At 35.1% G+C, this 14,648-nt stretch overlaps 1 protein-coding gene across 3 annotated transcripts in view; it reads left to right on the top strand.

Annotated features, from left to right (window-relative positions):
* Positions 1-12,573, top strand: part of PRKG1 (protein kinase cGMP-dependent 1) — an 878,222-nt gene extending 865,649 nt beyond the window's left edge. For all 3 annotated transcript variants that reach the window (XM_026719912.2, XM_026719913.2, XM_087932356.1), the window contains 6 exons: positions 646-787; positions 2,439-2,602; positions 5,486-5,608; positions 6,356-6,418; positions 7,598-7,664; positions 10,731-12,573. In XM_026719912.2, coding sequence (XP_026575697.1) covers positions 646-787; positions 2,439-2,602; positions 5,486-5,608; positions 6,356-6,418; positions 7,598-7,664; positions 10,731-10,829 — 658 coding nt within the window. In that variant the 3' untranslated portion in view covers positions 10,830-12,573. The remainder of the gene's footprint in view (positions 1-645; positions 788-2,438; positions 2,603-5,485; positions 5,609-6,355; positions 6,419-7,597; positions 7,665-10,730) is intronic.
* Positions 12,574-14,648: the final 2,075 nt, after the last annotated feature.

Below are 14,648 nucleotides of genomic sequence, written 5' to 3'. Positions count from 1 at the left end.
GGTTTTACTCATTGAATAGACTTATTTTGTCCTGAAGTGAGGCTGTGAGATTTTCTGTACTAAAAAAAAAAAGAGAGAACTATAAAGGTGAAGCATAATATCTGGGATTTTTTTTCTATTTGTTGTTGACTTCTAAACTCATCACCAGAGTCTGTATTTAGAGGAGCTCTGAAAACTAAGGTCTGGATAGAACTATTTTAGAGTATTAGCATTTAAATTAATTTATTTATTGACATTTCTAGAACTGTCCACATGGTATTTTGCTGATTTTCCTTATAAACTATTCTATCAAAATGGGATGCATTTTAATGCTCAAATGTATCTTTTAAAAAAATGTGTCTTAGAGCTGTTGGGTTTTTTTAAATCTCCGTAACTATCTTCAGTCTTTTTAAATATTTGTTATGCTTTGTATACTTCCCAATTTTAACTGGCCATTTTGGTTTTTACATTATAATTACATAGTAATGATGCTATCATGTTTATTTTTTACTGTTGCCCCAGATCCTTAATTGAATGAATAAATAACCTCTCTCTCTCTTCCTCCTTCCTTCCTCTTCTCTCTCCCTCTCTCTCCTTCCCTACCTCTCCCTCTTTCTCTATCTCTCACTCTCTCTTTCCCTCCCTTTCTCTCTCTTCTCTTGACAGAGGTTCATTCGAAGATTCTACAACCAGATTTTATACAGCTTGTGTGGTAGAAGCTTTTGCCTATTTGCATTCCAAGGGTATCATTTATAGGGACCTCAAGCCAGAAAACCTCATCCTAGATCACCGAGGTTATGCCAAATTGGTGAGTGGTTGTGGATGTTTTCTCCTCAGGCAGCAATAAAATATTACATGGCCCTGTAGTTAAGGCTCAGTTGCTTCTCCCATTGAAATAAAATTCCTTTACTAACAGCCATAAAACTGTACTTCTAGCTGAAAGGCAGTATTCAGCTCTGCAATTCTAGGACAAATCAGTTTATAAAAGAATTAATACAAGCCGATTAATTTCTGGGAGCCAAAAAAGCAAAAATGGACTTTTGTTCATCTACATATCATTTCAGAAGTTTGTTTTCTTGTGTTGTACCCTTCTGGAATCGGAGCAAGATTTTAGTAACTTAATGAACTTAAAGAAATTACCAAATGTAATTATAAAATTTATCCTACTATGACTTTTTAAAAATTATTTATTTATATTTCATATTTCTAGAATGCCCAGCTCCTTCAAGGAGGGGCCCTGGACAATGTACAGTATAATCAACTCTAGTCTCTTAGTTATCCCATGTTTAAATGATTTGATTTCTTATTGGCTTTCATTTTTTTAGAGGAACTTCATTTTAAAATGCTAATATCTTTCAGAGATTCTAGGCATGAGTTTGAGCTATAATCAATGTTATGGGAAACTAGGAGTCAAGGAGACCTTTCCACATTCCCCAGATATGTATTGATAGATGATGATGATGGTGATGATGATGATGATGTTATCCATCCAGTTGTTTCCAACTCTTGGTGATATCTTCCAATCTTGCACTGTGTTGTTCTATGCTCTGACTAGTTTAAGTTTTAATGGTGTCTAACCACCATCATACAATTACAGTTTAATTTGCCCTTTCTCATTTAATTCTGCACAAGAATTTTGGCTATTGAGAGGAAATGTGGTAGAATGCAAGAAGAGAAAAAAGTAATAAGATCACAATCCCACAGGAAGAAAAAAAACGGTAGCATCTTTGCTTTATCTGAATCGGAAGAACTTATAATTTGGTCTACAGGTGGCACTAAATCATCTTGAGTTGCCATTTCTTGAGTTGAAGAGATTGGGAATTGGAACTGCAGACAAGTACATATAATGGTGCTGAATACAATGTACATGGTAGTGCCTGCTATCATCACCATCATCTTTTAGCAATCCCATAATCCCTTGCAGGTTGGAGTCTGGTCAACTGAATGGAGCTAGCAGAGTGTTTAATGGCCAGATGCCCTTCCTTTCTCCAATGCAGAGTTTTGTTCAGGAGATATAATCTCATTGTGCCCAGAAAGAGAAATATCTGCCTCTACCTAGGATCGAACTCACAGATCGAGCTCACAGATTGTGAGGCGAGAGCTGTGGTGGTGCCTGCTATTGATCTATATTATTGATATGGTTTAACTCTTAGGTAATAACCAGCTAGGATACATAAACGAATCATTAGACAGGTTGAGGTTATCTTTGCTACATCGTTTTATGAAATGGAAACTGTTTGTGCTTTTTTCTAAATCTTGTCAGTGGAAATATACTCCTCCAAGGCTTTCTTGTAATTACTCTCCCTTTGAGAATTTTCTCATGCAGCCTATTCTTTAGATGTACTTGCGCTCGTGAAAACCTGTGCTGCTGTGACCATCTCTTTATTATATGTTTGTGCCTGCATAAGTGCTTTTAACTTTTTGCCTTCCTTGATGGGTGTGTGAACCTTCTTTCACAGGTCGATTTTGGTTTTGCAAAAAAAATAGGATTTGGAAAGAAAACATGGACTTTTTGTGGAACTCCAGAGTACGTAGCCCCAGAGATCATTCTCAACAAAGGTCATGATATTTCAGCAGACTACTGGTCACTGGGAATCTTAATGTATGAGCTCTTGACTGGCAGGTATGGGCATTGAATTGGAGCTGCAGATAAAAAAATAGTTCAGCAAACTGGAGAATATTTCTGCTGTTGTCACTTTGATTAGAAGAGCTGGGATTCAGGGCTGGCATACGCTATGATAAACAAAAATAGTGTTTAAAAAGTACTATGGAATTACTTATTATGATTTTGCAAGGATTTACAATTTGCTTTCTAGCAACTAAAGTCTTGAGATAACCCCTCTAAGAGGAAAGGACATTGATGAGGCCAATTTACTAGTATTATTCATTTCATTCTAATTGGTGAGCACTTCCCTGCCCCCATACCAAATCAACCTGCGTTCTTCTACCGGTTCACCAAATCATGAGTTCATGGTACCAATTAGATATGCTTAGATTGATGCAGATTGAGCTGAACTTCAGTTGTCAAGAAGGAACTTGAAACATCTCTTCAAAACTTAAGGCAATCAAAACAAAATGGAAACATGCTAGAAAATGGCTAGGTAGTCTTTTGAAACAACACAGTTCTAAAGAAAAGTTAAACATAGCTTTTCTTTCTTTAAAAAAAATCACTAAAAACATTGAATAGGAAGATTAAAAGGGAGCGAGTTTGGTCTAGTGGTTATGGCACCAGGCTAGAAAGCAAAAAACTGTGAGTTCAAATTCCACCTTAACCATGAAAGTCAGCTGAGTAAGCTTGGACCAGTTAATGTCTCTCGGCCCTAACTCACCTCCAGCTTCATTGTTGTAGAGAAATTAAGGAGGAAGGTGTGCTGGATATGTTTGCTGGAGTTATTTGTTAATTTTATAAAGATAGGATATAAATGAAAAAAGATTTCTGAATGTAATATTTTAGAGGCTACTATCAGAATCACTTGGAGTCTATATTTCAGAACTAGAATATTATCTCTGACAACATTTTATTAAGATCATTCTCACTTCCCAAGTGAAGGCAGGAAGACTCAGTGGCAAACCTACAAGGAATATAAATTCTGAATAGGTTCATGTGTGAGAAAGCCAAATGGCTTGCTTTTTTGGATGCTATCATTACAATAATGCCACTGAAAATTAAGAAAATATCTATATACGTGCAAACAATCAGCACAGAGTGATGGCTTTTTCTCTTTTTAAACAGACTGTCTCCTTTCTTAAAGTTAAAAACATAGCATAAAAATAAGTTGGAACTGTTTGATTTCAAGAAGTTCAATCAGTGAAAAACAGATTAGCATAATTTTATGTGCAGTTCAATAGACTTAGGCCAGCAAGTGTGTATTTAAAACATTCTTTTGTAAAAAAATAAAATAAAATAAAATCCTTACAAAATCAAAATACTGCTTTTTAAAGGGAATTATTACCTACTTCACAGAATAACATGAAAGTCTTTAAACATTTAGAAATGCTATATGCTCTAGTAAATAATAACAATAGTACTATCTATAGCAGGGGTCCCCAAACATTGAAACTTTAAGACTTGTGGACTTCAACTCCCAGAATTCTCCAGCCAGCTATGCTGTGTTGGCTGGAGAATTCTGGAAGTTGAAGTCCACAAGTCTTAAAGTTGCAAAGTTTGAAGACCTCTGATCTATAGTAACAGATCCTTACCCTTGTGCCAAACTGTGTATCCTCTAGTGTCTTTAAATTACTTTGGAATTTAGCCATTACATATGTCCATTATACAGATACTCCTTGATTTACAACCGTTCACCTAGTTCAAAGTTACAACAAACTGTAAAGAATGACATGGCCATTTTTCACAAGAAAAACCATCCCCATAGTCATGTGATCAAAATTCAGATGCTTGGCAACTATTTATGATGGTTGCAGTGTCTTGGGGGTCATGTGATCATCTTTTCCAGCTCTCTGACGAGCAAAGTCAATGGAGAAGGCCAAATTCACTTAACAACTGAACAATTGCAATGATTCACTTAACAACGGTAGCAAGAAAGATTGTAAAATGGGGCAAAACTCACTTAACCACTGTCTCACTTAGCAACAGAAATGTTGGGCTCAGTTATGTCCATAAATCAAGGACTACCTGTAATGAAGTATTGTAAGATTAAAATACATTATTATAAGTGAGTGTTTAGCTCAGCTTAATTCTTACAGGATGAACTGCAATAATTCTCCATCATGCCTAAATGTAAATTTTCCAATATTTTGCTTATGAATGTTGATAAACATTTTGGGTGAAATAATAGCACAAAGCTTTATTATTTGCTTATTACCAAACTACTGTTTATGAAATATTCCAGAAAAATTGTGAAATGTTATAAGCACTGGGCAATGGTTAATAGTTTCTCAGACAGATCCTGGGACCATGAGGGTTCCAGCTGTTTCTCAAAACAGTGTTTTTCAATCTTGGCACTTTAAAATGGGTGGAATTACATTCCAAAATTCATGAATTAAAATTGCCGAGGTTGAGGAACACTAGTCTAAGTGATGAAGATAAGGAATAATTTAGGATGAATAGAAAATTAGGATGCACAATATATCCCATATTTGGAGTTCAATCTGTTCTTTCAATCTTGATAACTTTTTTTTAAAAAAAAATACCATTCAAGGACCGAAACACATGAAAGTGCACCCCAAGATATAGGTGTAAGTGCACACCTGCATAATCTGAGCCCCATTCATTTGCCATTTATGACTTTTACGATAATTGAGAAAATACTAAAACATCGGTTTTCTGGTAGTTTATGGATAGCCTTTATTCTGTAATAGGATAAAAGCAGCGTCCCAAGTCATTTTCTTATTCTCACCTGTGATGTAGACATAATAACTACATTATAAGCAGCATATAGCAATGCTTAAATCACACAATCTTCCAAAATTAGGTAAAACAGGTTTCAGTTTATTGGCAAAAAACAACAACTAGATTTTAATTAGTATTTTTGTTCTTTTTCTACAGTCCACCTTTCTCAGGCCCAGATCCCATGAAAACATACAACATCATATTAAGGGGGATTGACATGATTGAATTTCCAAAGAAGATTGCCAAAAATGCTGCTAACTTAATTAAAAAACTATGCAGGTAAATTCTTTACATTTGTTAGTATGTATGTATGTATATATGTATTTATGTATATATGTATGTATTTATGGCATTCAGCTTTGTTCGGGTAACTTAAGAAAACAAGTATGTATTTATGTATATAGATATATGTATATATGTGTATGTGTGTGTTTTCTTAAGTTTTCGCAGGTACTTACATGTATGGCATTCAGCTTTGTTCGGGTATTTTCCCCCATCCTTGTAGTTGTGCTTTTAAAGTTGTAGCAACGTTTCAGCAGAATCTCATCTGCCATCACCAGGCTTCTGTATAGTGTTTGTCTGTGATATACAGAAGCCGGATGATGGCAGATGAGATTCTGCTGAAACGTTGCTACAACTTTAAAAGCACAACTATAATGATGGGGGAAAATACCCGAACAAAGCTGAATACCATACATACACACACACACACACACACACACACACACATATATGAACAACACTAATTTTTAATGGTTCTTGTTAATTAAGTTCACTGAAGTCAATATTTTGTTTTTTCATTCTTTATTACTGTCATTGTTAGCCATTGTAAGCCATACATACACACATAGACAAACTGTATATATTGTATATATAAAAGCTTTTTCTAACATATATAGAAATACACACATACACACACACAAACACAAAGCTTTTTCTAAAACACACACACACACATTCTAGAAAAAAACTTTGATTTCCAACTTTCTTCTATAACTTTTTTCTTGTTCTTTTATTTTTAAACAGGGACAACCCATCAGAAAGATTAGGTAACTTGAAAAATGGAGTCAAGGATATTCAAAAGCACAAGTAAGTATATTTCAGAAAAAAAGCAATCCTCTTTTAAATCCATCAATACATTTAGGTATATTTTTGCACAGACGAAAAACTGAGAGTACCACAATCCAATAGGTGCAATTTTTTTCACCAGAAACTTGCGTAATATAAGACAGCTATGCAGAATGCATCTGCTTATATTCTAAGTAGAGTGGTATCGTAACTCCGAATCTGGATGTGCTATTTATGCAGCATTAAAGATTTTGCAATGAAAATAAATGAAAACATCTTCAAGCAGTCAATTAGAATCACATTCAATAACTCACATTCAAGTAACATAATGACGTATAATACAATAAATTTAACATAATGTAACAACAACATAATACATGAAATTGCTTCAGAAGCCCATCAGCAATTTCTGTTCAACATAATACAACATAAACAGGAGACAGGTTAAATGTAAATAAGGTTACAGATATCAAAAAATCAGATCTTCTAAAGATATTTATTAGCTTTTTTTATTTTTTACATGTTTGAAGGAGACAGATAGCCAGTATCAAAGTATCTATCCATTTATGTCAGCATCTGGGAATGTCATATCATTTACCTGTCTTATTCTTTTTTTTTTTTCATCACAAATTAGACATCTGCAGGCCGGACAGAGCCTTGACTGAGAATTTTCTCTAACTGAGGAAAATTCTTGGTACCATCCTAACTGCCCACAATTAGGATAAAACAAAATGTTTCTCAAATCTCCCCTTCCCCCAGAGGTGGCATTCAGCAGGTTCTGACCAGTTCTGGAGAACCAGTAGTGGAAAGTTAGAGTAGTTCAGAGAATCGGCAAATACCACCTCTGACTGGCCCCGCCTCTATCTATTCTCTGCCTCTTCCAGCTGATTGGCTGGGTCTTCTTTTGTTGCCCTGCACAGGAAAACAGAGCAGGAAAGCAGGTTAGTGGGGTGGGGAGGGAATGGAGATTTTGCAGTACCCCTCCCCTGCTACTCCCACCAAGCCACACTACACCACACCCACCAACCCACACCCACAGAACGGGTAATAACAAAATTTGAATCCCACCACTGCCTGCCCCCAAGTATTAAGTAAGAGGATTTCAGAAATGTAATTTTTGTAATGTTTAATGCTAGGCTACTTGGTTTTGCTGCAATGGTAGTATAAATGTCCTTGTATTATTTTATCTTCTGACTTCAGGTGGTTTGAAGGCTTTAACTGGGAAGGTTTAAGAAAAGGTACATTGACGCCTCCTATTATACCAAGTGTGAGTATAGCTTTATTACTTGTTAAAATGTATATATTGGAATCATAACTTAAGAAAGTGGTTGAATAAACTCATTGGAAAAAACAAGCAGGAGCTCTGAAGCAAAACATGGAAATGTGTTCTTATCTTATATTAACATTCCCATATATCCAGACCTCTGCTTGACTTCATTTTCAGATACATAGTAAGGGTGTATCTGAAGACCTCTTTTGACAATGAATCAGTGATGAAGCTTATACAAGAGTTTAGGTTTAAATGTATCTTAATGAAATCTTCACCTCGTTACTACCAAAAGCTTCTTTGTTCTTCTTCCAACTTACATTGCCTCAGTTCTCCTTTTCATTTCTTCTATCACACCATCAGTTTCTAAATGTGGTATTAGATCACATGCTGTTGTACTCAATTGACAATTTGACATAGTTTTTCCCATTTGGCATAAGTAAGTAAGATGCTGCCTTTCTTGTTCAAAGTAAAGGACTTTCTAATTTGACTTGACTTGAAGCTTACAAGTCACACACCAACAGTTGCTTTAATTTCCATGCAGAGCCATGTTGATGCCAACAGTAAATATTGGTATCAATATTGATAATAGAGCCTATTGAAAGAAAGAAAAAAGGAAATGCCTATTCTTAACTTTGGCTTAAGTCTTTTTCCCTTTGTTTCCACTAAATTTGTAAAAAAAAAAAAAAGTGAAGATCAAGTGACATTCTGTTAAATATGGATTATATACATGGATTTAAGGACATCTATTTCTATATCAAACATAACTCTTTTTAGAAGAAAAAAGTCACAGTTTGAGACAAACACTGAAACACTGAAACATATTCCTCTTAGGCAGAAGTCTCCAAACTTGGCAACTTTAAGACTTGTGGACTTCAACTCCCAGAATTCTCCATCCAGCTATGTTGGCTGGAGAATTCTGGGAGTTGGTCCACAAGTCTTGAAGTTGCCAAGTCTGGAGAGCCCTACTCTTAGGTAAATAGAGAAGACAGCCCTCTTTTAATTGTGGTCTGTTGAAACTATTATTATGGGAGTGGTGGACATGCTAATTAAACTTGGGCTAAATTGTGGTGGTGATTAATGTGATTGCTTTTCTTTCAATACACATTATTTTGCTACAACTTATTATACTTAGTTTAGTTTTCTACATATTATTTGAATTTTACCCCTTATGAAATAAATACTTCCTGTCAGAGTTGAATGTATACCCATAGTGAATGCAATTTAAAATACTTGACTTTTCTGATTTATTTTCACACATTCACTGTGAAATTCATGAATTCCTTTACCCTGTAGATAGAAAAGTACATAATAGATAGGAATCTGTAAATTATGTATAACTCCCACCCCCAATAATAAATTAACTTATTCAAAAATAACTAATTATGTTTGAATGAATGTACATTTCAATCTATTTAGGAATCAGGAAGGTCATTTTTCTGAAAACAGTAAGTTTTCTTCTGTCATTCAGTCTATTATGGTGACCCCCAAGCAATGACAATTTGTAGAATCAGCACAAGATTTAATTTATTTTGGAGGAGAGAGAATACTTGTGTTGTCTTTATCATATTGGCTTTTAATCATTAAACAGATACTTCACTACTGACGCTATTATGAAAAAATAATGGGAGACATATAAATACAGATACTACTGGGAAACTCTTATCATATCATATTACTTATGCCTTGTTAATTTTTAATACTTTGAGTCCACTTTTCTAAAATATAAAATATATTTTATATGTATTATTTTAAGTTTAAATCAACCAGTCTCAACCTATTGTAATTTGTTAGATTCCTTTATGTCTTTCATGTTCTTGCAGACAGATTTCTCCCAAGTCAAATGATAATACAAAAGCAGTTGATATTTTTATAGTGAACTACCATATTTAATTCAATAAATATGGGATCATACAGAGTCAAGTTAAATGGAAAACATCAGCAATTTGTTTTCCCACTTTCTAAACTTTTTTAACATATCTGTGGCATAAAAAACACAGACCTTTTAGATGCGGACAAAGGCAGCAATTTCTTTCTCCTCTGTCATTGCTTGTATGCATTTTCTAAACAGCTCTACGGCAATTCTGTTTTTCACCGGTAACCTGCCATGCATCTGCATTAAATTCCAGCTTTGTAGAGCAGTTCAAAGGGCTGTCAATGTCATTAAGAAAACTTTACATTATTTTGTCAAACTCTCCATTCTAGTTAGAAAAAACTAGGAAGCCAAACCCATTCATATGGAGGTTGCTTCAAAATTCCTTTCAAAATGTATAATCGCCCTTCCTTGTTCATAAAAATGTATGGGGTGTCCATTCTACTCTTTCATCTTTTCCCATAACTTTTTTCACTATTTTTGTTCTGAACAATGCACTTTACACCCTTTTTCTTTAACTTCTTTACTTCTTCTTTTAGCCCTTCAGGTGTTGAGGGACTAGAAATATCCTCCTAGCCATGATATTCCCATTCACAGAATATTTTTAACAGTACTACATGGAACAATATTATGAATGAAAACGGCAGAATCAGTGGTGGTATTCTACTGGTTCAGCCCGGTTCTGCCAAGCCGGTAGCGCTGCTGAGCAGCGGACACAGAACCAGTTTTCTCCTCTGCTCTGCTGTTGGGCCCGCCCACATGTCTAGCTCCCGTACTTTATCCCCTGCTTTTGAAGCGCAGCTGCTTTGTGCAGAACAGCAGAGTGCCACACGGTAACTGCTGAAGCAACCGGGAGAGTGCAGGCTTGCAGGAGGTGAGTTGGAACGCCCCTGCGCCTGCACAAACGGCTCTGCGCTTATGCAAAGTGTGCATTTGGTGCATGCGCGCACACCAAATGTGTGCACATGCGCAAAGCGCGCCCACCAAGCCACACCCACCAAACCAGTGGTAAAAAAATTTGAATCCTACCACTGAGCAGAATCCTACATTTCTGAACTGTCTCTAACTTTTACTAGCCAGCATGAATTCGCTAGGGGTATAAAGAGCTCACGGTTTGAAATCAGAAAATTGTCTAGAGATTCCAAATGCAGCAACTAACACTACCAATAGTTTTGATTTCCTTCATTGGATAGGTTGCATCTCCAACTGATACAAGCAATTTTGATAGCTTCCCTGAGGACAACGATGAACCACCACCTGATGACAACTCAGGATGGGACATAGACTTTTAATGTTTTTCTCTTACCTGCTTCTGCCTTGCTGAAGACAGCTTCCTGAGACATGGCTGCCAGCAGACCTGAAAGATTTAGGAAGGATTCATGCTCGGGGTCACCATGATGCCTTGATTGATGCTGCTACAGTAATTACAGTGGCATTAGGACTTCTTGTTTAGATGACAATAGTGCTCTTCACATGTTTTCTGTTTGAATTTAACATAGCAGTTGACATGGTGGTCCTGAAGCAAAATAATTATTCACCAATAATTTACACGTGTTTTCTATCATGGTACTGAACATGCTATGCCTCCATTACAATTTGAACGTTCATAGAGTAAGATGCACATAATTCTAGCGGTTAAGTTCATTTTCTTTATTGCTAAATATATTCCAAGCTGTTTTAAGTACTGTAGCCGATTCTAGGTTTGTAGAATCTATGGTACAGTGACTGGGGTATTCCCCTCAAACTGCAGGTTGAGTGCATTGAGCCTCTTAAAGAAGGCCAATGTGTTAAACTAAGGAGGAAAAAAATGGAGCTCATGTCAGAGCAATGCTATAATTTGTCTTTCTTTTCAAGCAGTGTACAAGACAAGAATGAATGTTACCTTCCTCCATTTTTAGTTCTGATACGTTTTTCTTCCCAACTGATAACAGAAGCACAACTGCTACACTTCCTGTTAAACTGTTAAGCAAGTGTGGGTCAGTCAATCCTCACATCATACGTCTGAGAACTTACTTTTTATCATTTCTTTTGTGGATCACAGATACATAAGAGCGTGTGGAAAAAAATGTTCTTAAAACTATTCATTTTATGTTTATACCATAACTATCTTGTAAAAGAAAAAAGAAGAATGCTTATTCAGAGGTCCTAAAAACAAAATATTAACCAACTGTAAATATTAGAGCCTTTACAATTACTCTAAAATAACAATCACATTGAGAGCCCCCTGAAATTGCAAAATCCACTGCATTATTATATAGGTGCTATGTACATCTTTCATCTGTGAAAGAAAACAAACTTCCACACTCATTTTTCAGGAAAAAAAAAAAGATGTAGCAAGAAATTTCACTGTCAGTTAGAACTGTATGAGTGGGCGTATTCCTATACACACTCATATGTGGATAATACACACACACATACACACGTTTTTAATACTACTGTGCTGTACTGCCTTCACTTTGTTTTCTATTTTTCCAGATCCCACAAATATTTTATTTATTTTCCCGAAAGATAATTAGTCAATCTTTTCTTGTAAAATATAACTCTTACAGATCTGTTTACAAACATGGAACAATGTAATTGAAATGGGATGGTTCAATATGCCCTTCCCTTCAAAAGGAAGATTAAATTCACCTTTAAATATGTCCTGTTGAAGTCGACAAGTCTTTAAATGGGTCCATCTAAATGATGAATTACATCTACCAGTTATGAATCTTTTAATGGTCAGTGCTATAGACTAATTTGTCCATACTTGTTATCCGAATTCAACATGTTCAGAGGACAGAAATGTCAAAAAGGCTATTATAGATAACAATTTTCAAGGCAATTCCAGTAAAGACTTCCATGTGTCAGTATGACTTCATTAGCATTTGTCAATACGCTGCTGAAGTAGTCTTGCATCTGTGACAGCTTCTTAAATTAGTTCCACAAAAAGAAAACCAACAACTACATTTACAGAATGTCCATTTCCTTTGGAATTTTCTCCAGAGTTTAATGACTTGCTCTTTTCTCTGAATCCAGAAATAAATTTAAACCTCTGGTTTTGTGTTCATACGTTAATTTAATTTAATTTAATTTAATTATCTTTACCCCTGTTGCCTAATACCATTCTGTTTATCTGCCCTATTCAACATTTGAAGTTGTCCTATTAATGAGGACTGGATTCAGATTAAGTTATTACCATATAGTCTATAATGCTATTACATTTTACTGGAAATAAATTCCATTGAACTTAATGATGGTCACATCTGATTAGACATGCGCAAGGATATATTTTTCTTTTCCTCTGAAATGTATGAAATATGGATCATGACTAGCTTGTACTATCATTTTCGATGATACCAAAATTTAGTTATTATAGTTATTTTACAATGCAGTACAGCATGTGCTTATACAGGAGTAAGACCTACTTTGTTCAACAGAACTTATTCTGAAATAGGTATCTATAGGATTGTTATCTTAGTCTGGATCTAATCCAGTTTGCATAACTTAGAATTTTCCTGTCACTGGACAGGGTTATAAAATGAACTTGAAGTGAAACACTGGCTGTTGCATACATTGCACTGGTTTAGTATTATATCTAAAATTGACAAAGTTAGTTTTCCTCATAATTGATGCTTGGAGATTAGCACCAAAACATCCAAAAATGAAGCTCATTGGCTACTTCCAATTATCCCCAAGTTCTTGATTCAGTCATTTCAGTGAAAACCTCCCTAATACATTAGAAGACAATATATGAGTTTGGAGGATTAAAAAAAACAAAGAGATGATAATCTCTTTATAATATTCTCACATATTTCATACAACTTATGGCTTCTTTTTAAGATATTTAGTTTTGTGGGGGGAGGGGAAATATTGTTTGTCTGTTCCTAGTGATGGCTTCCACCAAAAATAATAATAAAGAACCAGCATCAACCAGGACTGGTACACTATAATAAAACAGTCCTGGAAATAGTACTCTGCTTCCAATAAACATAGGATCAGGGATAGGAATCCTTGATGTGGCATTTAACATCCAATCACACGTACATCAATCAGCCTTACTAAAATGGTTCAAGCTTCCAAACTTTAGTAAAGGTAAAACTTTTTTATTGAGCTTAGTTAGTGGGAAGAGCAAGTGACAGACCACTGTAATTTTCTGGGATATATATATATATATATATATATTATTCCCTGTCTAAAGCATAACCTAGTATTTCAATTTTAAACTTTACAATATTGTAAGATAGCAAATCATAACCTTTCCTCATACATACACTGGAAGAAATATTGTTGGCCATCCTTGCAGAAACGGAATGACGGAGTTTCCATAAGCAGTGAGCAAAATACGTATGTAATGTTAAGGCACAAGTCAAGCGGAGATTAGAAAGCATGATGACGAGAATAACTCGAATAAGTTAGAATCATATCTGGCTGCTTAGGGAGGCTCAGGCTGTACAATCTTGAAGAGCAGAAGTAATCTTCAATCTTGCCAGTCCAAATTGCAATTTAGTCTATAGAAAAAAAAAGGGCACAGGGTTTTTTTTCTTGTTAAAATTAACCAGACATTTTCACCTCTTCTCATATCCATTAAACTTAGATATATTTCCTTGATGGTACACAAAAGCATAAACGTCCAGGACTCACTTTCAGAATTTTCTATTGTCAGTTTCGTCAGATAATTTTTCACATTCATAAGGGTGCCCATAGCTTGAGTGAAATATTCCAGAAAGAAACACAGTGCCATAGCTTAAGTTAATCTAACTTCAATTTTCCAGAAGGACTCCGAGCTTCATTTATATCTAATCTATTTAATTATAGTCAGTTTCATGTTTTTTTTTACAAATACACATTGGTGAGCGAATATCAGAACATTGCACCACTTGTTAATCACTTCTGCTGCTCGTTAGTCCTACAAAATTAATTGTATATAACAAGTCTAATAAAAACACACAATTTAGAATATAAATAATGCTGGAATCAGAATGTGGTAATAGGGCTAAAAGATTTCCATAGTCATTTTGGTCAGGTTTTCTTGTTTCTACATCACACCTGGGATCATTAGACAAAAAACTCTCTGCACTTCACCTCTAAACAAGTGATGTGCCTACCCAGAATCAATTAAAATCTAAAAT

The sequence above is a fragment of the Pseudonaja textilis genome, chromosome 4 (assembly GCF_049901715.1).
Source record: "Pseudonaja textilis isolate UNSWEBS1 chromosome 4, rPseTex1.2, whole genome shotgun sequence".
NCBI lineage: Eukaryota > Metazoa > Chordata > Lepidosauria > Squamata > Elapidae > Pseudonaja > Pseudonaja textilis.
Note: the sequence above shows the minus strand (reverse complement) of the source record. Positions and strands in the feature narration are given on the sequence as shown.